This window comes from Mangifera indica, chromosome 3 (genome assembly GCF_011075055.1).
Source record: "Mangifera indica cultivar Alphonso chromosome 3, CATAS_Mindica_2.1, whole genome shotgun sequence".
NCBI lineage: Eukaryota > Viridiplantae > Streptophyta > Magnoliopsida > Sapindales > Anacardiaceae > Mangifera > Mangifera indica.
The window spans coordinates 15,360,759-15,385,401 of record NC_058139.1 but is presented as its reverse complement, the minus strand read 5'-3'; the positions used below and the strand labels follow the sequence as shown (position 1 = coordinate 15,385,401).

General features: G+C 34.1%; 2 protein-coding genes across 2 annotated transcripts; one reads left to right on the top strand and one right to left on the bottom strand.

Annotated features, from left to right (window-relative positions):
• Window positions 1-5,735: 5,735 nt before the first annotated feature.
• On the top strand, window positions 5,736-10,163 carry LOC123211105 (novel plant SNARE 13-like). The gene is made up of 10 exons (XM_044629645.1): window positions 5,736-6,084; window positions 6,793-6,885; window positions 7,439-7,532; window positions 7,825-7,862; window positions 8,409-8,506; window positions 8,889-8,968; window positions 9,044-9,100; window positions 9,177-9,269; window positions 9,401-9,475; window positions 9,743-10,163. The coding sequence occupies exons 1-10, from the start codon at window positions 6,008-6,010 to the stop codon at window positions 9,842-9,844; spliced, it is 807 nt and encodes a 268-aa protein (XP_044485580.1). The 5' UTR covers window positions 5,736-6,007; the 3' UTR covers window positions 9,845-10,163.
• A 100-nt stretch (window positions 10,164-10,263) lies between these two features.
• Window positions 10,264-22,651, bottom strand: LOC123211104 (probable sugar phosphate/phosphate translocator At3g17430). The gene is made up of 10 exons (XM_044629644.1): window positions 22,294-22,651; window positions 21,663-21,905; window positions 21,109-21,216; window positions 12,740-12,771; window positions 12,595-12,645; window positions 12,205-12,266; window positions 11,851-12,112; window positions 11,195-11,460; window positions 10,996-11,090; window positions 10,264-10,838 (listed from the first exon to the last, which is right to left on the bottom strand). The coding sequence occupies exons 2-10, from the start codon at window positions 21,744-21,746 to the stop codon at window positions 10,665-10,667; spliced, it is 1,134 nt and encodes a 377-aa protein (XP_044485579.1). The 5' UTR covers window positions 21,747-21,905; window positions 22,294-22,651; the 3' UTR covers window positions 10,264-10,664.
• Window positions 22,652-24,643: the final 1,992 nt, after the last annotated feature.

The window sequence follows — 24,643 nt, the reverse complement described above, 5'->3', positions numbered from 1 at the left end:
AAGTCTAGGGTACTGCGAGCCTAACACTTTATTATGTTTTATTTGGGTTGAAGCAACTATGTTATTCTTAACAAATGCATAGTATTTAGCTCCCAAGTGCAGCTTGCTCATGAGGTCACATTACACATTTGTGAGTATGAAACATACTATCATATAAGATTTCTATGGCTAAGTATTTGGTTCAGGTCTTCCATCATGTGTAAGCAGGAGATATTGAGTAATGTTTGATTTATGTTCTTATTGAAATGAAATATAATCCATTGAACAATATATCAGTATTATTTATGTTCCAAACATATGTTAATTTCTTTTACTCAGTTATTATGTTTCATCCATTGTTTGAATTCTAATTCATACTTTATCAGGTAAGTTATGATTAAACTGAAAAACTATGAAATCAAACATAAAACCAATAAACCATTGTAAATAAATATATACATAACAACTATGAAATCATATGAATAATCAACGATAAATAAAAATATACATCCACGATTTATTTAATATAGTGAAAATACAACTGTGAGGCTGAAGGTATATGCATTGAGGTGGACAACTTGTGGGTGAAATCCAAGGTTCATGAAATCACCAAACATTCTACGAAGCGTAACATAAAAATACCGTAGTCACCTTGTTAAAGGACACCGTCTGCCATTCACAGTATCAAGTGATCTTCTTGTAGTGTACGTTTAGTTGTAGTCCAAAAACCCGTCCCGACTAGTAATATTGAGATGAATGTGGTGTAGGGTCGCATCCATCGCGTGAGCCCATCATGTCTGTCTATATAAGCTACCTCGAAGTCATATACGATGATCGTCAATCATATAAATCTAGGACCCCAATGACCCAATAGACACAATCGAAGTTTATAGGGATAAAAACCTAAAAATATTGAGAAATTATAATAGACACATGTGTTGTATATAAGTAAATTATAATGGAAACACACATATACAATACCCTATCAACCTCCCCTCATGGTTTGTAAAACAAATCCGACGTGTAATCCACCTCTACCATCTTCATGAATACTTCTAGCCACCCATACTCATCTGGTGGTATGGTACTGTAACTCTCTTATGTTATCCCGATATGGCCTACAAAGAATGTGTGAACCATTGTCTAATTCTGTGAGAAGATGGCTGCTACTTGTGTTGGTACCGACTTAGTAGTACCAAGAAGGAATCTACATGTTGAAATGAATATAGAACATGAATTGTATTATATTTTCATGAATATATAAAATATTTAAACAGAATCGATAGATATAGACCACTTACATTTTCGGTCAACCGTTCGCGTAGCTCGACAACTATATGCCAAAAAGTGACTTAAGACTTTGCTCTTATGCAATATACTTCATGTGGGTTTGATGCTACAGCTCCAGTGTACCATTTGAGGAAAGTTTCCTCATGCTTTACAATAGAGGAGAGAATAATCCTAACCTACCATTTTGCCCTCGATTTTATTTGATTTATGCACAAAGTACAAATGAATATATCCTTCCATATGACCTTACCATGAGTAGTTTACACTAACTAAAAAATTACATAAAATTGTTAATTCAATCATTCATCTTAATTAACAAACATAATGAAATCAGTTAATGTTATCTTCTTGACGTACGACAGAGGACATTTGGCAAATGAATCCTCTATTGTTGTCAAGTTAACCATCTTATCCTTGGGATGCACTGGAGAAGTAATTTAATATTATCAGTGACTAATATATTTGTAAATATGCATTTAATTATGGATATACCTCATCATGCTCTTCCTGTGATATAATATCCAGTAACTCATCCCCATGTGAACTAATACCAATGACCTATTTGCTTGCACTTGGGAGGTCAGCAATGAACTACAATTGCTCATCTTGAAAAAAAAGAAAAAAACAATTTAAATATATATAATAATATTTAACTACACTCAACTAATTTAATAAATAATAAAAATCTACCATATCTCCACGATTGGGGAAGGTGTACATGGAGAACTCTCAATTGATACTCTCTCATGGTTAGTACCCTATACGAATATTAATAATTAATGTTCAATGACATTTTATATAAAATATACTAACAACAATTAATTATAAACCTTAGGTGGGGGAAGTGATGGAATTGCACGACCAACGGGTAAGGGCCCTTTAGCACTGTCACAAGTACTCTTTACGAAGTTAATATAAATATTAAACAAATAGGAAATACAATTTACGAAAAGAATAAATTGTATTTACTTTGTCACATGCTTGATTGTATCTAATTGTGTACGCATGACAATGTCCTTTAAACGACTTATCTGATCCTCCAGTTGAGACATCTAGTCTTGCAAACTAGAAATCTCACACAATATCATATTGCCCTAACAAGCCAATGCAACATCTAAGGGGGACAAAATGGGCGACGTAGTCCATAGGCACTCCTGCATGGGGTGTTTGATAGTAGGGGCCTGAACTTCATGAATGTGTGGTCTCGATTGTTGGGGTCTTAATGGTAGGAGATGTAGTTTACTCGATAACAAGGGCCTAAACATCGACAGGTGTCTCAGGACTAAGGGCCTGAATGTCTACAAATGGTATAGCTAGTGAAGCTTTATCTCTTGCTGAAAAGGATAAGGATAAGTGGGAATCTAACATACCTGTGTAGGTAACAACGTGAACATACCATCGTGTAGCCTTCTTAATTGGTGATGGTTGGAGCAGAAAAGTAACATCATTCTACTTATTCAGATATATAATTAAACATATTTTTATTAATCCAACTAATCAATTAATAATTACATACCTTATCACTGGTGAACATAATTCTCATATGACTTCATCCAGGAATATCTCTCGTATACCACCTAAACATCTGTGGAGACACATCAATAGCAACCAAGTCCACCCAATTATATAGGGCGTCGATTATCTCATAGATCAAATACTACAATATAAACATTAATGTTTAAATTCAATTAGCAATTTTTTTCCCTTAACAATCAATATATATAGGAATATGAGCGGGAACCCATAAATATCATATTTACGCATATTTGGCATCTGACCAGAGCATATCCTGTTACCGGCCTTGGACATCGACTTATATGTCATTTCCCAAATCGAAATACCCCATGGGTAGGAATTGAAACCATTCAAGTGATTGACTAATTGAAGATACTTTATAGATACCTTCTTTCATTTGTTGTTCCCTAGTAACACCATATAAATACAATACAATAGGGCTATTTTGATGACGTCGATATCGTCATCCCTTATGCCCATGTCAAAAAAAACCCACTTTAAATCATGATATTATACTTCTGACATCCCCAAAAATAGGTCTCCCGAATCTCATTTTCAGATCTACATGAAATATATGATGAAAGAACAATGATTCGACTAAATGGTAGCTCGGTCATAAGTGCAAACTCGAATGGGTTAAATCTCACATTCACACCATAAATCCTAAATCAAAACTTATTTCTCTCTAATCTCCAATACAATTATCATAACGTGAATGAATGCACCAACACTCTGCTAAATCTCGTATTTGGTAATCAGATTAAATAGTCAAAGCATGTCCACTCAAACAACTGCAACTGTATTTATGTCAATGTAAATTTAATCTTGGACATTGTGGTTTACTATACACAAGAAATAACATTTGCTTGAAAATGTCGTGCCTCGTCCAAGATTCTTAATTTATTGTCCTCATGTTTTCTTTTATAAGAAAGAAATTATTATCATGTCAAAGTTGATAAGAATTTTAGAAAAAACATACATAAAATAAGATATAAAAATTAAAAAAAACCTCAAATTCGAAAACTACAAATAAAAAAACTCTAAAATGACAAAAACTAAAAAATTGACTTGAAATTTGAAAACTACATATCAAAATACCCCAGAACTACAAAAATCGAAAAACCAACTTAAAGTTTGAAAACTATATGTCGAAATACCTTAAAATAATAAACATAAAAAAAAGGGACATGAAATTCGAAAATTACACGTTGAAATACCCTAAAATGACAAATATCAAAAGATTGACTTAAAATTCAAAAACTATATATTAAAATACCATAGAATGATTAAAACCAAAAAACCACTCTAAAATTTGAAAATTACAAATAGAAAAATTCTAAAAAGACAAACATCAGAAAATGGACTTGAAATTCAAAATCTACAAGTCAAAATAACCTGAAATGACAAAAATAAAAAAATAAACCTAAAATTCAAAAATTACATATAAAAAAAACTTTAAAATGACAAAATTTAAAAACATATCTAAAATTTCAAAACTATACATTGAAAACCCTAGAATTACAAAAATAAAAAAAACTGACCTAAAGTTCAAAAACTACACATAAAAAAACTCTAAAATGATAATCATAAAAAATTGACCTAAAATTTGAAAATTACATATTAAAATATCCTAGAATTACAAAAATTGAAAAATTAATCTGAAATTCGAAAACTATACATGAAAAAATTTAAGAACGACAAAAATTGAAAAACCGATTTGAAATTTGAAAACTACACGTCAAAAAACTCTTAAATGATAAACAATGAAAAATGGACCTAAAATTCAAAAACTATATGTCGAACTACTCTAGAATGATAAAAATCGAAAAACAAACTTGAAAATAAAAAACTATATATCAAAAAACCAAAGAATGAGAGATATCGAAAAATGAACATTAAATTCGGAACCTAAACATAAAAACCCCTAAAGTGACAAAAACAAAAAACCAACCTATGAACCACAAAAACGAAAAAGCTTAGAATGAATAAAATTAAAAAATTATGCATCGAAAAACCCTAAAATGAATAAAATTGAAAAACAGACATAAAAATATTAATTTGTCCCCTTATATATTTTTTGTTGTCCTGCAGGTCTTGAAATTTCAAAAAAAAATCAATTCCTCCTCCAAATTTCCCTTGGGTTCCCCAGAGAACCCCTTGGGGTTACTAATCAAAGTACCCCTCCTTCCAAGGTTTCCCTCATCATCTCTTAGGGTGCTCACTCTTTGAATTTTTGCAATTCCCCCCTCCCACATGACGTCAACTCATCTTGGTGGAGATTTTATCCACCTCTAAGAATCCCAGGGTCCACCAAGGTGTAACGCTGACCCAAAACATTGATTTTTCGACTAAAAATTATTTTGTCAACCTTTTATTTCAACAATAATCGAATATAAACCTACTGTAATACAATATATCTCAACAAATTTAATCAAAATAAGAATCAACATATTTTATGCACTGTTAAAAAATAAAATCCTAAAATCAATAATCTTTAAAATCTTCAATAAATTGATAAAATCTAAACAATAAAATAATTCAAACAAAACAAGGGATGATGCACTAGCCTTCTTTGTCATTTTCATTATTGGAAAACTTGAAAAATGTGTAAAAAATCTGACGAAGTCAAGCTATTGTTGAGTTGTGGGAGCCTTGGGTTTTTTTTTTAATTTCAACAATGAATTCGGGGGAAATTTGGGTGGGGAATAAAAAAATTTTTTGTTTATATATAAGGGTATTTTAGTTATTTCAAATAAATGGGGTATTTTTGCTTAATGTGCAATTTTGGGGCAATTTTGTTAGACCCCTAATGTTTAAGGCAATTACTTTAATATCTCTAATGTAAATGATAGGACAATAATTTTCTACCCAAAATTTGCTTTGTTGACATTTTCCACCCCACCGTAGGCTCATGTCATGGACCGTGTTGGGATTCACTTACACTAACAAAGCATAAAAAAATTATGTATAACCAGGCAGACGCCCATTCTCTCTCTTTCTCTTCATTGCGTTACACGATTCACGGCTCCTTTTATTTTTCTTCATTTCTTTTCATTACCTAATTTCCCTGTTTTTTTTTTTTCCATATTTTAAATATTTTTCGCATTTATAAAAAAATAATTAACAGTATGGTACAGTAAGGGTTTCGGAGATCGGTGGGATTCGAATTTGAATGTGGATGGTGATTTAATTGCCGGGATTTCGATTTATTTTCCGGCGAAATATGGCCTCCGACTTGCAGATGAGCCCTCAGTTGGAGCAGATCCACGGCGAAATTCGTGATAATTTCCGAGCTCTGGCGTAAGTTCTCTTCACTTTAATTCCTTTTTTTTTTTTAATTGAATAATTATGTTGTATATATTTATTACAATCGTAAATTATGCGAAATAGAATGAAAATTTATGGATAGTGTGTTGAAGATTGTGTGTAATTGATATCTTATCAACATAGTAAAAATTATATCTTGAATTTCCGAGTTTAGTTAGATGAAGTGTCTGGGGTTCATTTAGATCAATTCTAATCAAAGAGTTGACTTTTAGTTTATAATTAGAGTTTATATGTTTAGTTTGATTGCAATTTGAAATTCTCTTGCTTGAGTATCTTTTCAAACACTTGAGAGAATGTTTATGCATAGATGTGAACGGCACACAAATTATGGCTCTTGGAGAAATAGTGTTTTCAAATTGCTGTCTATTTGGTGAAATGGTAAAGATGTAAATTTTTTATCGTAGCAATTTACTTGGGTGAACTGTATGGGATTTATTTAGGTTCTCTTGAAGTCGAGAGTTAAAATCTACTTTATTGTGGTGTCTTGGAATGTGGTTTCTTGACTTTTTCATATTAGGGTTCTGTAAATGTTATAATTTGCTTCTCAGTTTCAATTTTGCTGAGGAGGGGTCTAACTATGATGGTGCTCCGTTATAGAATTTTCTTTTTTAATTGTTATCTTAATTCTTTGTTGTATGATTACATTGTGAATATGTTAATTTTTCCCCTTTTTGAGTTCAGAAATGGCTTCCAGAAACTGGATAAGATCAAAGATTCAAACAGACAAAGTAAACAGCTGGAAGAACTTACTGGGAGGATGAGAGAATGTAAAAGGTTTGCTACTACTATGTTAATTTTTATATTTTATTATATATCGTTCTCCTAACTTGAATTACTTTCTTTCTCTCATTCTATATTTATGCCAACAACAAAATTTACCAAAGTGATAATAGAGGATTATTATCGAATGTAGACATATTGACCCATTCAATGTCAAAAGAATCATCATAAGTTTCACTCCAGGAAATATTAACTATCTTGTCTTGAAACTCAGTTGTTGATCAAGAGAAGTGAGTTGGGCTGAAAACTGGACATATTTAGCATTTTAAGTTTGATACATCCATCAGACTTAGATCCATTGTTAAAAGGAATGGGCAGAGGTTTAGAAAGTCTTAGTTCAAATCTTAATAAAGGAATGCTTTAATATGATCATGATGGAGCATTTCAGCCATCCAATTCAAATTGTGGGAACTACTTGTCATATTTGAAAAATAAAATATTTGAAAATGAAATAAAATAGCATTTATTATATTATTAAAATTTCTTGTTCCAGTGCATTTTGATTATCTATCCATCATACAGTCTTATATGCAGTGGAATTTTTCAGATTAATTAAAGAGATGGATCGTGAAATTAAAGATGAGGAAGCCCAAAATCCTCCTGAAGTCAATAAACGTCTCAATGATGAAAAGCAATCTATGGTCAATCCCTTAAAACTTGCTCTTTCCTCCTCATGGTGTGAATGTAAAAAATGCACCACAGAGACTTGTATATTATAACATTGGAGTGGATTCTATAGGGTTTGGTTGGATTCTTTTACCTAGTTTTCTTGAGTTCCAAATTTGTATTGGCTTTAATCAATATTTTGTATGGAAATTGACAAACCAAAATTTTTAAAACGACGGATGTTTTGACCATATTTTAAATTAGATATTGATCATTATTCTTTTTCTAGTAACATTTGCTTTTCGGTTGTTATTTTTTCTGTTGCAGATCAAAGAGTTGAATTCTTATGTGGCTCTTAGAAAAACGTAAGTTCACCACTTTGTTGTGTTCTCTATGGATCATGAGCTTAGAGTTTGTATTTCTGGAGTTTGGTATTTGTGTTGGTTAGTTTATAGATACTAGTACAATTAGTGCTGGTTAGTTTGTAAATTAAAAGGACAAGTGGTGTTTTCAGTCAGAATTTGGCCCTTCATTTGTAGTAAGTCCAGCCCTGAAAATTCTAATGAGAGATCTGTTCATATGTCCTTTGCATATTCTTCGCCTCTAGGTTTTGTTCTTTTTTTTTTTTTTTTTCTGGGGATCAAAAAAACTGAAATCAGACAAACATAGATGGGTTTCCATTTATTGAAACTAAAGCTGTGCAGCACTCAGAAAAAAAATTGAACCAATGCAGAGCAAAGAAATTTAATTTGGGGTATTAATTTGGAAAATAGTGCATAGGGATGATTAATTTTCTTGTTAAGAACAGTCCCATACAGAATTAAAGAGGAAAACATGAAGAAACTTTCAAATCCTTTCCTAAGTGAGAAAGAGCTGTTTGATGATTTGTTCACACTCTGGTATCTTTGCAGGTATATGAATAGCCTTGGTAATAAGAGGGTTGAACTCTTTGATATGGGAGCAGGAATTAGTGAACCTACAGCCGATGACAATGTTCAAATGGCATCAAGTAGGTTTGATTTATATGATATACATAAAGTGCTAATGTTAATAAATAATTTTTCATTTAGTGCTGTTATATTGCTGTCATTATAGTGCAACATGCAACTTGACTAAATGGCCACTCGGGAATTTTTTAGTAGTAAAATCATATTTACTTGTGAAATGCAATAGGCTAATAGGGTAAGGAAGTGACTTGAAAATCAACTAGTCATAACAGTGTATGTGACATCTGGAAATTGTCCATAATATTAACTAAAATCATAATCATATTTTAACGTAATTGCCAACAGGAAGGTTTATATGTGCACATGTTTTTGGAAGCTTGTTTAATGTATATTTCAGACGATAAGATCAGTCACTTTTACTTATTGACATGTTTTGCCTTGTAGCTATGTCAAATCAAGAGCTAATTACAGCTGGGTCAAAGACAATGGATGAGACTGATCAGGCTATTGAACGTTCCAAAATGGTAAACAACTAACGGATGTGTTTTTGCGTAATTTTTTAATTTCTATCATCCTAACTTCGGAATTGACCCCCCTAGGTTGTTGAACAAACAATTCAAGTGGGAACCCAAACTGCTACGACCTTAAAGGGCCAAGTAAGTATGGTTACTAGTCATCTTAGTGGTTTCCTGCTCATGAGCATTTTGTATATACTGATCTCAAGTTCTGCAGACTGAACAAATGGGCCGTATTGTTAATGAGCTGGACACAATTCAGTTCTCAATTAAGAAGGCCTCTCAGCTAGTGAAGGAGATAGGAAGACAGGTAAGTTGATTGGTAGCCCAATAAGTTTTGACTTTCTTTCTGCATTGTTGATTGTTTTCGATCTGAGTTCCAACTTCATTTCTACACATAATGTATTATTTTAATAAACTAAAATTCCCTCTTTCTTGCAGGTAGCCACTGATAAATGCATCATGCTATTCCTATTTCTTATTGTCTGCGGTGTAATAGCCATCATAGTTGTGAAGGTATCCGTTCAGTTTCTATTCTTAAATACCAAGCCATATATTGATGGCAGGCTTTTTTTTTAAATTTTAAAAAATAGTTCACCTCAAAGTGCTTGAGAAATAAGGTTTCCTTTTAGCTTACAAATTTTGCAAAATTCTAGTAACGTAACCCTAATATGTACAGGTAAATATATTTAGGTACAAATATTTCTGGTCCTTACAGCATCGCATCCTCACCAATGCTGGAATTAAACTACACAATGTAATTGTTTGTGTTTAAATTTTCAGATTGTCAACCCAAACAACAAAAACATCAGGGACATTCCTGGATTGGCACCTCCAGCTCCGGCAAGGAGGCTGTTATCTCTCAGCGGGTCAGAAGCATTCTAGTAGATTCATCATTTCATGTTAGGAAGAAATTTTCCGTGTCCAGATTCCATGATTTGCATTCAAGTGGATGGCAGGAAAGATACGAGTTCATGGGCATATGCTTGTCATTTCATATATGTTCAAGCTCCTATATTCTTGTCTTGGTTGAGATGTGCATATCTTGTATTTGATATTTTCTATTTGTAAATTTGAGCGGTTTTTGCATTGTGTCAAATGCTATGCTATGCTCTATGGTGTAAATTTGAGTGATAGACCATTTGTATGACAACGATGCTGTGAGATTTGAGATATGTTATAATACACGATGTATTATGTTTTACTGATGAGTGTTTTGCAATTTGATGGCAATTGGATCTATTTTTCTTTTTAGTTGAATAAACTGGGATTTCTAGAAAAAGGAAAAAAAGAAAGAAGAAAGATTCCACAATAGCTACCTGGAAATCGGCAGATCAAATATCCATAAATACAATAGCCAACGGATTTTCAGACTACAAAACAACCGTTGTGGACAACTATGACTCTGTTTAACTGGTAAATCCTATCAATCACTTGTTTGAAATTCTTACTCCAAGGAAAAAAAAAAATTCCAAAAAATTGCCTTGACAATGTATTTGTGATCTTGTTCACCCGATTATGGGTTGTAAGCCCATTTTTGCCCCTTTTTACCCCAGCAGGAAAATCTTGCGAGCACATGCATCAATTGTTCTTCACCATGAATGTGAAGATTCATTCACTAAAACAAATATCTTCCCTTGAATACACTCAAAATTTGCCTCATGATATAATCTCAAACATTAGATCTGTATAGTTGGTTCACAGATCATGAAGAATAGTTGCTAACCTGTGTGCGTCCGATATGAGATAACCTTGATGATGCAATTAGAGGTGCTTCTTCATCTAAATTGGATTCAGAGGCAATAATATTCCCTCCGCTGTTATCGTTGTTGTTATTTGGATTGAATATATCGGATGACTTCTTCTCCAACTTCCAATCCTGCATAGTTTATTCATAAGCATTAGAGAGAAGATAACAAAATGTAAAACAAATCTAACCAGATCTCCTTGTGTAGAGAAAGAATTTGGGGTTTTAGCCAGGAGGGTGGATAGAGAGATAATAAATCATTTTGATCATCATTATCAAGAATACTAACCTTTGCCATTCTCTCTGGAAGACTCTCAGGAGGCAGTTGAGACGCACGGGTATCCTTCACCTTTATGTAGTTGTACATTACAACACCACATAATGCTGCACGAAAAGAACTCATCACATAATAAGTCATTTAGGGAAAGAAAAGGTGCAAAAAATGTCGTTATCATATAATACTTCTATATACAGTACATGAGAAGTACCAATTGCATAGCCAATTATATTTAGTCCAGTTATCATGGATTCGGGAAATATAACAGTAGAAAGTGCTATCAGTATCCAGTCTTTTAGAACACCAGAAACCCTTATGGTAACTGCTCCTGTTCTTCCAATCACTAGGAATATGGAGAAGTTCAATGCCAAAGCGCATAGAGCATTGGAGAAAAAGATCCAGAAGTTGAACTGAATCTGTGAAACTTCCATCACCGGCTGCTCCAGTAAGTACCAGGGCACAAAAAGAAACACAAAACTGCACAAAAATGGAATTAAGATAAGCTCAATTTTTGTGTACCTCTTAATACTTACCCCTGACAAATGAAATAAAACAATACTGAAGCAATAAAATGATGCCTAATAATCAGACAAAAACAATGTAGTACCTAAAAAGAAGTATGTAATCTCATCTTGTAACACACAGAAATCAGATGATAGCAAACTTCCATGTTTTTATAGATAAATAAAAGAAACAGCATGCACAAAGGAAACATCACAATAAAGGATATCAACCACCATATCATAATCACATTCCACAATACTAGCAATGGAATCAAATCAAATGGTTAAATTATTACCTTACCTTGTTTAATATGTTGTATTAAATAAATTCTTTTCAAAAAGTTAAAAAGAAAAAGTATGGTACCTGCATGGAGCTATGTAATATAAGCTGGTGATAGGATTTAGAGTCAAGCCCTTCTTTTGTAACAGGACTTGAGTTAAAACCAGCCTAAGAGCTTCGGCAAAGATGCCAGTGACCTGGTAAACTGTGCCAACTATATTAAAATGAATTTCCCCATATGAGGAAATGACAACTCCAACACTGACCAGCACCATGTTCAAGAACACGTCCAACCTTGCTTTATCAGTACCACACAAAACAGCCATGATAAATGTAGCCACTGGCACTGCAATATCCAAGTTCAATTATAAGCATACATTTATCAGCAGTAAAGAGCCAATAACATGAAAACAAAATTACATGTTTATTTCGACATACTTAGAGCTTTGAGCATCTGGATGAATGCCACTGAGATGTGCAAGTAAGCAGTGTTACCAAACCTGCAACAGCAACAATTGAAAATGGTAAACATAAACTTTTGCTAGAAAAATAACATTATACACAAGTAACGAGCAAAAACCCTAGAGATAGATTAAGACTAACAATACTTCTAAACTTTAACATGCTGCCTCACATGCAAGGCATGTGAATCAAACACAATCACAACCACAACCACAATGACACAAGCTATCATAATTTTATTTGCACGATGAAGGGATGCACCTATGATATTTCAGCCAGACAATAAGTTACTTAAACTGCCATGCCATATATATAAACACCATACATCAAAAGATAAATCCAGTTTTACCCAATTTAAGTGCTTACCAAAGACTTGATGCAAAGAAGGCACTGATTGGTATCACACACGTAGCATATCTGCCAATCAAGAACAATATTGTAGGAGATAAAAATGAGAAAACTAAAGAACTGAAGTCATAACAATTTTGGGAAAACAAATTGCATCACTTACATTTCAAACGTCATTTTAACAGGAGAAACAACCTGCAAATTTGGAGAGAGAAACATAACTTAAGCACAAGAATTCAAACAAAAATATATATAGAAATGAGCAAAAGCAAAACTGTGATGCAATAATTTTTTTTTTGTTTTTGCATACATGTGCACCCTTGTTGAAAACAAGTGATAACCAATTGATGGAGGCATTGTGGAAGCACTGAGCCAGCAAGAAAATTCGCTACACATTCCAGTTAGGCCAATTACGAGGAGCAGAGCTAAGAAGGTGCAATAGGTCTTAGAAGGGCTCATGGAAGGCTTAGGGACTAAAACCAACTCACTCAAGGACGACTGGATGCTGAAAGGAGCCAACAGAGGGGTCAACTTGATTCAGGCCCAAGCCTATGGAGAACTCTAATCCAAAGTGCACAGATGAACTTTGAACGGTCATAACTTTTGATCTAAAATGAGTTACGAGGTCTATAATATATCAACGCGAAGCTCGTTTCCAGCTCTATAACAACAACCAACTTCGCCGGTTGCACCCAATTTTGTAGGCCAAAATAAAGGCCATTTTAGTGTGTATCAGGTAGTTTTTGTTTTACCAAAATTAGGATTTTCAGTTTTTATGATTTTGCTCTTGTTTGTAACCAGGCCAGACTTTATTGAGCCTAATTGACATACTTCCTATTAAGTTAATTAGTGTTTGGATAGTTAATTAGGTAATGGGCTTGGGAAGTTTGGAAGTCCATTGGGTCATGGGTATTTTTTAGGGTTAAGTTGGCATGGCACTATAAAACTTAATTTTTTTTGCGATGAATGAATCTTTTGGCTGTCTTTCACAATAGATTTCTTATTGTTGAATTTACAATCTTTGAACTTATCAAGATTCGTCTTGTAGCGTTCACCATTAACGATACCAAGGTTCGTTCGATTTCATATTGATTCGAGTCAAAGTTTAATTACGTGACAAAACTAATTCTATCCTGGGGAAATATCTTCTTGAATGTTGGGTCTTGCGCCAAATCGTCAAGGTTTGCATGAGGTGGTAACAGTACCGAATCGAATCAGGTTTCGTATCTATCCTTTCTTGTGTTTGCGATTTGTTTCTTAGGAATCTTTGAGTGTGTTCTTGATTTCATTTTCTTTGTAAGTGTTAATTCTTATATTCCTTGCTTTGTGGTCTAACGTTCTAGTGTCCTTGTTTCCATGGAATTCTTGAATTCTTGTTGAACCCTAGTATAGCCAAATTCTAGGTAGTGTGGGTGTCTAATTTGTCTTCTTGATTGATACAAAAAGAAAAAAAAAGGAAAAAAAATTGTCTAAGGCCGAAAGTAATTAAGATAAGGGTGGAGTGATCTTTTTGATCTAGATTCAAACAAACCTTTGGGGAGTGAATTAAGGTTAGCTTTGTGTGGGTTGTTCCTGGATTCTTGGGAAAGATCTTGGGTGGCCGAAATTGAAAGGGTAGTTCTTGGTTGAAATTATTGTTGAACTTGTCAAAACCTTGTGAGATTCTTGTTAAAAAAAAAAAACAGAGGCAAAAAAAAAAGTGGGATTTGGGGATTCTGAAATTGGGGAGAATAATCTTGGATTAGGATTGCCCTGTTTCCTTTAACCTTTAGGAAAAGCCTTGTAATTGTCTAAGTTGGGAGATTGAGTTCTTGAATTGTTCCTAAAATCTTGAATTTCCTTGAAAATTTTGATATTATTGAATTGGGAGATTAGTCCTTGGGTTATTTCCTTAATTGCCTTAAATTTCTTAGGAGGGAATTTTGTGTGATCTAAGGAATTTATTTCTTTTCTATTTTCGGACAAGTAGTCTTAAAAAGGGGGGAAAAAAAGCAGTGAAAAAGACAGAAAAAACGTAAAAGAAAAGAAAAAAGGAGAGAGATCAAGGAGAAAGTTAGCACACTTACCTCCTTTGAATTTGATTTCCTTTATTCTTGTTATCTCTTTTGAATTTCTTTTCCTTTGATTATTCATTCTTGTAGTTGCGTTTTTCCGGTTCTAAAAATTTTCCTTATTCTTGAATCTTAGCTTTTTTTTTGAATAGTAGGTAATCATAACGTAACTTAAGTTGATTGGTGGTCGTTTGTCACAAGTACCGTTTTGATTTGTTCTAAAACCAAAAAAAAAAAATTTCAAATTATAAAGTGTGTGAGAACATTAGAGTGAACACACGAGTGCGAGTGTAAACACAAGGGAGCGTGCGAGGATTATTGTTTACAAACACATTTTGTTTTTTGAAATTTTAACATGGTAGAATCAAAAAACCCCAGTGTTGTAGAAGATTCAGGTAAAACTGAGGCTTTTACAATGCAAGCGATCCAACAACAGTTTGAGCGACTTTTTAATGTAATAGGGAGCGTTAATAATAGATTAGATAGATTAGAGCAACAGCAAAGTGATAAAGGGAGTAGTACAATTAAAGGTAGGAGGAAAGCACCAATGGTGAGGAACGAGGATAGGATAGTTACTGACAATGAGGATGATGAAATAAGTGATAGGTTGAATAATATAAGGAGTAAGGGAGGACATCGAAGTCATTGAAACAGTATGTTTAGAGAGAGTAAGCAGAGTGATAATAACCTTAGTAGCATTAAGATGAAAATTCCACCTTTTCAGGGTAGAAACAATCTGGAAGCCTACCTAGATTGGGAGAAAAACGTATACCAGGTTTTTGACATACATAGGTATTCTAAGGAGAAAAATGTGAAGTTGTTTGTTGTAGAATTCACTGATTATGCTAGTATTTGGTGGGACCAGTTGCTGAAAAATAGGCATAGGAACTTGGGTAGACCCATAGATACTTGGGATGATATGAAGAGTGTAATGAGGCAGCGTTTTGTTCCTAGCCACTATCATAGAGGTTTACTTTAGAAGTTATAAGGGCTTAGGCAAGGGACCAAGAATGTGGAAGACTATCACAAGGAGATGGAGATAGCCATGATTAGGGCTAATATAGAGGAAGATCGGGAAACCACTATGGCTACGTTTTTAAATTGTTTGAATAGGGAAATAGCAAATGTTGTAGAGCTCCAACACTATGTAAAGCTAGAAGATTTCGTACATATGGCAATGAAGGTAGAGAAACAATTACAATGGAAGGGTAAAAGGGATGTAGGTTCCTATTCTAGTCCTGTGAAGCCAAGCGTGTCAAAGAGACTTGATAAGCCACCTTTTAAGCCAAAAACCGAGTACTCTAAACCTAAGGGAGAGGAGTCTAGTCAAGAGAAGCCTAATAGCAAACCCGAACCACCAAAGAGAAATAGTGAAATCAAATGTTTTAAGTGTTTGGGTAGGGCTCACATAGCCTCTCAGTGTTCTAACAAAAGAACCATGGTGTTGAAGGAAGATGGTAAGTATGAGATAGAGGAAGAATCTACTGATGAGTCTATGCCACCATTAAAGGATGCTAGTGATGTAGAGTTGGAGTATGCAGTAGAGGGTGAGACATTAGTGTCTAGAAGAGCTTTGAGTTTACAATACAAGGAAGAAAATGATGAGCAGAGAGAATATTTTCCATACTAGATGTTATGTGAAGGGTAAGGTGTACACTTTAATTATAGATGGGAGTAGTTGCACGAATGTAGCCAATATTGAACTTGTAGAAAAACATAGTTTAACCACAACCAAACACCCTAGACCTTATAAGTTTCAGTGGTTGAATGACTATGGAGAAATTAGGGTGAATAAGCAAGTGGTGGTGGTCTTGTCTATGGGTAGGTATCAAGACAAGGTTTTGTGTGATGTAGTACCCATGAATGTTGGACATATCTTGTTAGGGAGACCATGTCAGTATGATAGAAAAGTGACACATGACGGATTCAAAAATAGATACTCTTTCATGATAAACAATAAACTCATCACACTTGTACCATTGTCACCAAAGCAGGTTTATGAGGATCAAGTGATAAGAAGAAAGATGAGTGAAACCAAAAATGAAAGTGAGAGTGAAAACAAAAAAAGAGAAAATGTGAGTGAGGATGAAAAGAAGGGAGAAGAAAAAGAGGGAAAGCAATTCGGCCATGAGAGAAAAAACAAGAGAGAAAACAAGGAGTGGAAAAAAGAGATTTTTTATGGGAAGATGAGTGATGTGAGGACTGCCCTTGTGACTAAACAATATCCATTATTGTTAGTTTACAAGGAAAGTTTTTTTATCTTTCACTAACGCTGACAATTCTCTTCCTAGTGTGTTTGTTTCTCTTTTGTAGGAGTTTGAAAACGTATTCCCTGAGGAGATTCCCAATGGACTACCTTCGATTCATGGGATCGAGCATTAGATCGACTTCATACTTGGCGCAGCGATATCCAACCGACTAGCCTATAGAAATAATCCCGAGGAGACAAAAGAGCTTCAAAGGCAAGTGGAGGAGTTGATGAAGAAGGGATACATGAGAGAGAGCATGAGTTCATGTGTCGTACCAGTGATTCTAGTGCCTAAGAAGGATGGGATATGGAGAATGTGCGTTGACTTCAAGTCATCAACAAAATAACTGTAAAGTATTGTTATCCCATACCTAAGATGATATGCTTGATGAGTTGCTTGAATTATGTATCTTTTCTAAAATTGATTTGGAAAATGGATATCATCAAATTAGAATAAAAGAGAGCGATGAATGGAAAACTGCATTTAAAACCAAGCATGGACTATATGAATGGTTAGTAATGTCATTTGTGCTTACTAACGCACCCAGTACGTTTATGAGATTAATGAACCATGTCTTGCGTGCATTTATAGGCAAGTTTGTAGTTGTTTATTTTGATGATATTCTCATTTATAGTCGTAGTCTAGATGAGCATCTAGGACACGTGTGTGATGTTTTGTTTCTACATAGGAAAGAGAGGTTATTTGGTAATCATAAGAAGTGTTCCTTTTGCATTGACCAAGTTGTGTTCCTAGGATTTGTGGTCTCATCTCAGGGGATTAAGGTCAATGAGAAGAAGGTTAAGGCTATCCGAAAGTGGTCAACACCTACTTCCGTGACAGAGGTTAGGAGTTTCCATGGATTAGCTAATTTTTATAGGAGATTTGTACGAGACTTTAGTACACTAGCGGCACCACTAACTGAAGTTATTAAAAAGAATATAGGGTTTAGGTGGGGTGAGGAACAAGAGCGTGCATTTGCATTAATTAAGGATAAGTTAAGTTTTGCAAGTTTACTTGCTTTACGTGATTTTTCTAAACCATTTGAACTTGAGTGTAATGTTTCAGGAATAGGTATTAGAGCTATTTTGATGTAGGAAAATAAGCCGATAGCGTATTTCAGTGAGAAACTCAACAGGCCTACCTTGAAGTACCCTACGTATGACAAAGAGTTGTATGCTTTCGTGAGAGCATTAAAGACGTGACAACATTACCTTTGGCCACACGAGTTCGTCATCAGAACAGATCATGAGTCCCTAAAACATTTAAAAGGATAAGGTAAACTGAATAAGAGACATGCAAGATGGGTCAAATATATCGAAACTTTTCCTTATGTGATTCATTACAAGCAAGGTAAGGAAAATATTGAGGCAGATGCATTATCACGCAGGTATACTCTAATGTTGACCTTAGATACTAGGGTTAGATTCGAGCCGAGCTGAGCTCGAGCTCGTGAAAGCCAAGCTCGAGCTCGACTCAAATTCAGCTCAACTCGTTCATTATTAAAACAACATATTAGTCAAAACGACGTTGTTTTAATACATATTGGTCAAAACAACGTCGTTTTATATCAAAATTTTTAATTGAAAATTTTGGCGAGTAATTCAAGCTCGAGCTCTGCTAAGGCTGGCTCGTTTCAGACTCGTTCAAGCAGAGCTCGAGCTAGAAAACGGGCTCGGTTCGAGTCCGGCCCTATTAGATACTAAGTTACATGGTTTTGAGTATATAAAGGATTTGTGTGTGAATGATTCTAACTTTTCCAGTATTTATGAAGCTTACGAGAAAACTGCATTTGGTAAGTTTTATAAGCATGATGGTTATTTATTTCGAGAAAATAGATTGTGTGTGCTTATAAGTTCCTTGCGTGAATTGCTTGTGCAGGAAGCACATGGGGGTGGATTAATGGGTCATTTCGGTATAGCTAAGACTTTAGATGTACTACAAGAGCATTTCTTTTGGCCACATATGAAACGAGATGTAGAGCATATTTGTACTCGTTGCATTAAGTGTAAACCGGCCAAGTCTAGAGTCTCACCCCATGGTTTATATACACTTTTACCTATTCCTATTGTACCGTGGGAGGATATTTCTATAGACTTTGTTTTAGGGTTACCTAGGTCTAGGAAGGATAGTGATTCAGCTTTTGTCGTGGTTGATAAGTTTTCAAAGATGGCACACTTTATTCCATATCGTAAAACTAATGACGCAACTTACATTGTTGATTTGTTTTTCAGGGAGATCGTGCGTTTGCATGGAGTTCCAAGGAGTATTGTATTTGATCGTGATGTGAAGTTCTTAAGCTATTTTTGGAAGGCATTATGGGTTAAGTTAGGTACTAAACTACTATTTTCTACAACGCGTCACCCACAGACGGATGGACAAACAGAGATAGTCAACAGAACTTTATCTCAATTATTACGTGTTGTATTAGAAAAGAACTTGGGAGGATAGTTTACCACATGTAGAATTTGCATATAATAGGATTGTGCATACATCTACTAGTTATTCACCTTTTGAAGTTGTTTATGATTTTAATCCACTTACACCGTTGGACTTGTTACCTTTACCTGTTGAGGAATGTACCAGTTTAGATGGTACAAGAAAGGCAGAGTCAATTCGACAACTTCATGAGAAGGTTAGGCACAATCTTGAGAGGAAAACTGAACAATACACCAAACAAGCTAACAAGGGAAGGCACAGGGTGGTATTCCAACCAGGTGATTGGGTTTGGGTGCACATGCGAAAGAAACGGTTTCCATCCCAATAGAAATCTAAGTCACAGCCAAGGGGTGATGGTCCATTTCAAGTGCTTGAGCGTATCAACGATAATGCCTATAGATTGAATCTTCCAAGTGAATATAATATAAGTGCTACTTTTAATGTTTTTGACCTATCTCCTTTTGATCGTGCAGATTTGAAGGCAAATCCTTCTCAAGAGGGAGGGAATGATAGAGGCATTGTGAAAGCATCAAGCTAATAAAGAGATCCGCTACATATTCCGATTGCGCCAATTACGAGGAACAGAGCTAGGAAAGTGCAGCAAGCCTTAGAAGGGCTCGTGGAGGGCTTAGAGACTTAAATCAACCCACTCAAGGATGACTGGATGCTACAAGGAGCGAACAAAGAGGTCAACTTGATTCAGGCCCAAGCTTATGGAGAACTTTAATCCAAAGTGCGCAGATAGACTTTGAACGACCATAACTTTTGATCCGGGAAGAGTTACGGGGCCTGTAATATATCAACGCAAAGCTTGTTTCGAGCTCTATAATGACAACAGCTTCGCCGGCTACAGCCAATTTTGTAGGCCAAAATAAAGGTCGTTTCAGTGTGTTTCAGGCAGTTTTTGTTTTACCAAATTAAAGATTTTCGGTTTTTATGATTTTGCTTTTGTTTATGACCGGGTCAAACTTTATTGAGCCCAATTGACATACTTCTTATTAAATTAATCAGTGTTTGAGTAGTTAATTAGGTAATGGGCTTGGAAAGTTTGGAAGTCTATTGGGTCATAGGTAGTTTTTAGGGATAAGTTGGCATGGTACTATAAACTTAATTTTTTTTATGATGAATGAATTTTTTGACCGATTTTCACAATAGATTGCTTACTATTGAGTTCACAATCTTTGCACTTATCAAGATTTGTCTTGTGGCGTTCACCATTAACCATACCTAGGTTTGTTCGATTCCATATCGATTCGAGTCAAGGTTTAATTACGTAACGAAACCGATTCTATCCTAGGGAAATATCTTCTTGAGTGTTGGGTCTTGCATCAAATCGTCAAGGTTCGCATCATCAATCAAGATCCAAGTGTAATAACTTTAACAAGAAAAGTACAGCAATTCAACTTGTTCAACTTTACAAGATAATTTCGTTCATATTCATGAACCAAGCTTATGAAAAATGATAAAAGTATACATTAAATGTCTTGATTAGCTACAACTATAAGAAGGCAAACACATCAACTTCGTAAGCAACAAAATTGCCAGCATGCAATGACAACAAGGCTTTATCACTATGATTGTCAATCCTCTTCAAGTACACATTAGCTCCAAATTTCAGATATATCAATTTGGAAGATATTAGAAGAATATGAAAACTAATAGTAAATAAATACTTATAGATACCTAGTTTTATACATGTAAAACTTGTGTGACACTAATAGTGTGGGGAAAGAAATCTTCAAATGAGAGAAATAATATCCGGAAGTAAATGCATTAAAAAATTTAAGAATACTGACCTTAAATACACGAACAAGAATAAACGCTACAAGTCCAGAAAATCCCATATGAATCATAGTAAGCGTTATAGGTAACGGAAAATTGAAGTATTTTGGAGAAAGTACCCACTGCAATAAAATTCCTATAGTCAAACTTCACCAAATAGATCACTTGAAATTATATGTGAAAAATAACATGTTTCCGCTTCACCATACAAACCATCATACTGGGAAAAAAAAAAATACTCAGTATGTATAAGGGTATGTCGGCAAGAGATAAAGACTTAGAATCTCACGTTTAAATATAAGATCTTGGAACATAAAAATTTCAAGCCAACCGCACGAAGTGGTCAAGCAAACCTTGACCAAACTGTTCAAGATAAATATATAACCGTTTCTATTTCCCAGCAATGTCATGCATGTTGATGACTAAAAGCAACAAAAGGAAAACATTGCAAAAGCCTAACACATGCACATATACAACATTGCTGTTTTCAAGATTCATATGAGAAAAAATTAAGGAATACAGAACATTAATAATACCGAGTTAAAATTAAGTGGGAAGCATGCATTACCTTGTTGTATAATATAACTCCTGATGAAAGCAATATGTAGATCAACAAGTACAGATACGTCAAAACAAGTGGCTTGTTTATCATTTTGCCTGCTTTTTCTTGCACCAAATGGTAGCGATAAAAACAACGCTCTCAATATGAACCTCTTAATAATTAGTCTCTACAGCAACTTGATTTTCATAGCAGACAAATAATCTTCTCAACTATTACTAACTCTCAAGATACACAAATCCTTGCAATTACCTGTCAAATAAACATCAAAATAGCACAAAAACTTAACCTGATTCATATCTTCACACATCAGTCAAAAATGAGTAAAACCACAACAATGGAAGCAACGAAACTAAACTAACGACACAACCCATGTCACACTTTCTCCAAAAGACACATCCGGGTCAACCATTTGTCCGACAATAAACATTTCCAAACATAGTAATAACTCCAAAAAATAACCGACAAAAAAAAACCAGTATTTGATCTAAAACAATACAAACAGCGATCTGATCTGTATTACAACGGCAAAAAGCAATCGCCCTTGATATGAATTGAAAACCCTTTGAAGCTCTAAGCTCAGAGATCCAAACAGAAGCCTAACTGATCAACAAGTAATAAAAACACTTTAAAAACTCACAACGAAAATGGTCGAGTCTTGAAATCTCAGAAGGGCCGTTACGGTGAAAGGCAATAAATAAGTTGGTTAAGGTCAGAGCTCTGAGTTTCAGAGAGAAGAAGAAGATAAGTAATGAAATGAAGCCGTACAGAAGAGACCCTTTGATGGGAGCTATTTTACCACTAATTACTAAACACAAAATCCAACAAGTCCGGATTTTATTTTATATGGGCTCAGCCTCAGACATTTTGAAAGAACAGAAACGGTGTCCCTTTGTGCTTTTTGTGTTGCGCGCGTGTTGGTTTTAGCCTGTGCACACTCTAGCGGCGGTGCCGTGCGATTTGCATCAGACGGTGGTAATTGAGTCGACTGTAGAAAATAAGGGTATTATTCTGGTAGAAAGTTTTCTTCTGTTTAGATTTGCATGATTGATTTTGGCACTTTGTGCAATGTGCCTCATCTCATTTGTGGGCAGATAATTAAAAACTCCAATTCCTTTCATTTCTTTACTATAAAACTCTTATTAGTGATAAAGCATAAACCTTTAATTCTTTGCATCTTTTATAATATCTTAGGTTATAATTAATGATAGTTTATTCAACTTACTATTATTATGAATTTATTTTACTATTAAATTTTGGTATCTTGAAGGTTTCTTAACCCTAGAGTTATACGAAACAAAAAAGATATAACAAAATTTTTATATGCTTTCTTTTTTATGTTCTTCCCTTGTGCATTAACCTTCTTTTATTCTAATTTTGATTGAAGCAATTTTTGGATGTCAATAATGGAAAAGGATGTAGATGAGTATAAAGCTAGATGTCTCACCGACCAACAGGCTAAGTTCAAACACTAAAGACAGTCAAAGTTGTTACAGTCTTTGAGTGTACCAAGGTAAAAATGAGAGTACACCTCTATAAACTTCATTGTAAGGCTCCCAAGGGTTTAGAATAGGTATAATACATTATAGGTAATTGTGAACAAATTAACGATGTCACCGCACTTTCTACAAGTTTAGGATATGACTCATACAAATTAGTTGGGTTGTATCTATATGAGAAAGATAGCCAGCTTTTTGGATGAGCCTTTAAAGGTTGTTAGGTATGAACTGAAAGATTGGATAAAGAGAATAGATGCAAAACAAACATACATGTTAAGAGAGAAAGAATCAAATCATGCATTTGCAAAAGAGAGAAAGAATAAGAATTTTACCTATTTTATTGCCTTCTATATGAACATAAGGTGATAGAATGAGTCTTCCACTTACAAGACTTCTAAAGAAAGTCCACCACCAGACCAAAATACAACTCTTGTTGTCAAGTAGAGAGAGGGGAGAGAGTTTTTAATTTAGTGAGAGAATTTTTAATTTAAAATGGACTAACTTACTTTGAATGAACTAACTTCATTCTTTTATAATAGTGGTTAGTTATAGTTTTCTAAAATTCTACTTTTGTTATAGATTTGTCTCGCATATATATATATAATATATTTTAGTCATATTAATTTCATCTCATTAATACCTTAACTTTTAAAATGTTGTTTTTGCATCCATATAATATTGTATATGATTTTTATTATCCTTCATAAGGTGCTAATTGACCCTAGATAATTAATTCTCCCTCTCGTAAGTTTGGTTTATTGTTGTGACCCTTTAGGTTCACTGTGGCATAGTCATGAGTTCTTTTTCAAACGATATGAAAGTTTATCTAAAAACTCAACGACTATGGTAAACATCTAGTAATGTGTTACAACCCTTAAACCACGATGAAGAAATACTTTATCGAACCTAAAATATCTAAGTGTACGTTCCATGTAGGTAATATCTTTTTATTATCCAATCCAAATCGATTTTGGACTCATAGATTTTCAAATTCCTAATTTCAATTCTTTACGAATTATCGATTTAAATATTCAGAATATGTCAACGAATATTTTTTGTATGATTTACATTATACTCTAGCCAGAGATTTGATATTCAATATTTATTGATGTTTGATTCAAAACTCAGATTCAGATCGAATCAAAAGATATTCAAAACCCAATATATTCTGAGTCAACAGATCTCATCTAGACCATCATTCTTCTCCACATACAAATAACACATGACCAGTATAGTTTGTATTACGAGATGTAGTTAACCCTATATATATATATACTATGTAAATCACATATATCTGTATCAAATCCGACTATAACGTCTCAGGTTAAAAGATTATTTCATACACTAGTACGATCTTACGATAAGTCATTAACTACGATTTAATGACATGTGACTTATTGTTATTGATTATGTTCAAAAAATTATTCTCTAACTATTAATCCATACTAATACTTTAATGACATGTCCATCGTCGTCACTCACACTAATGTC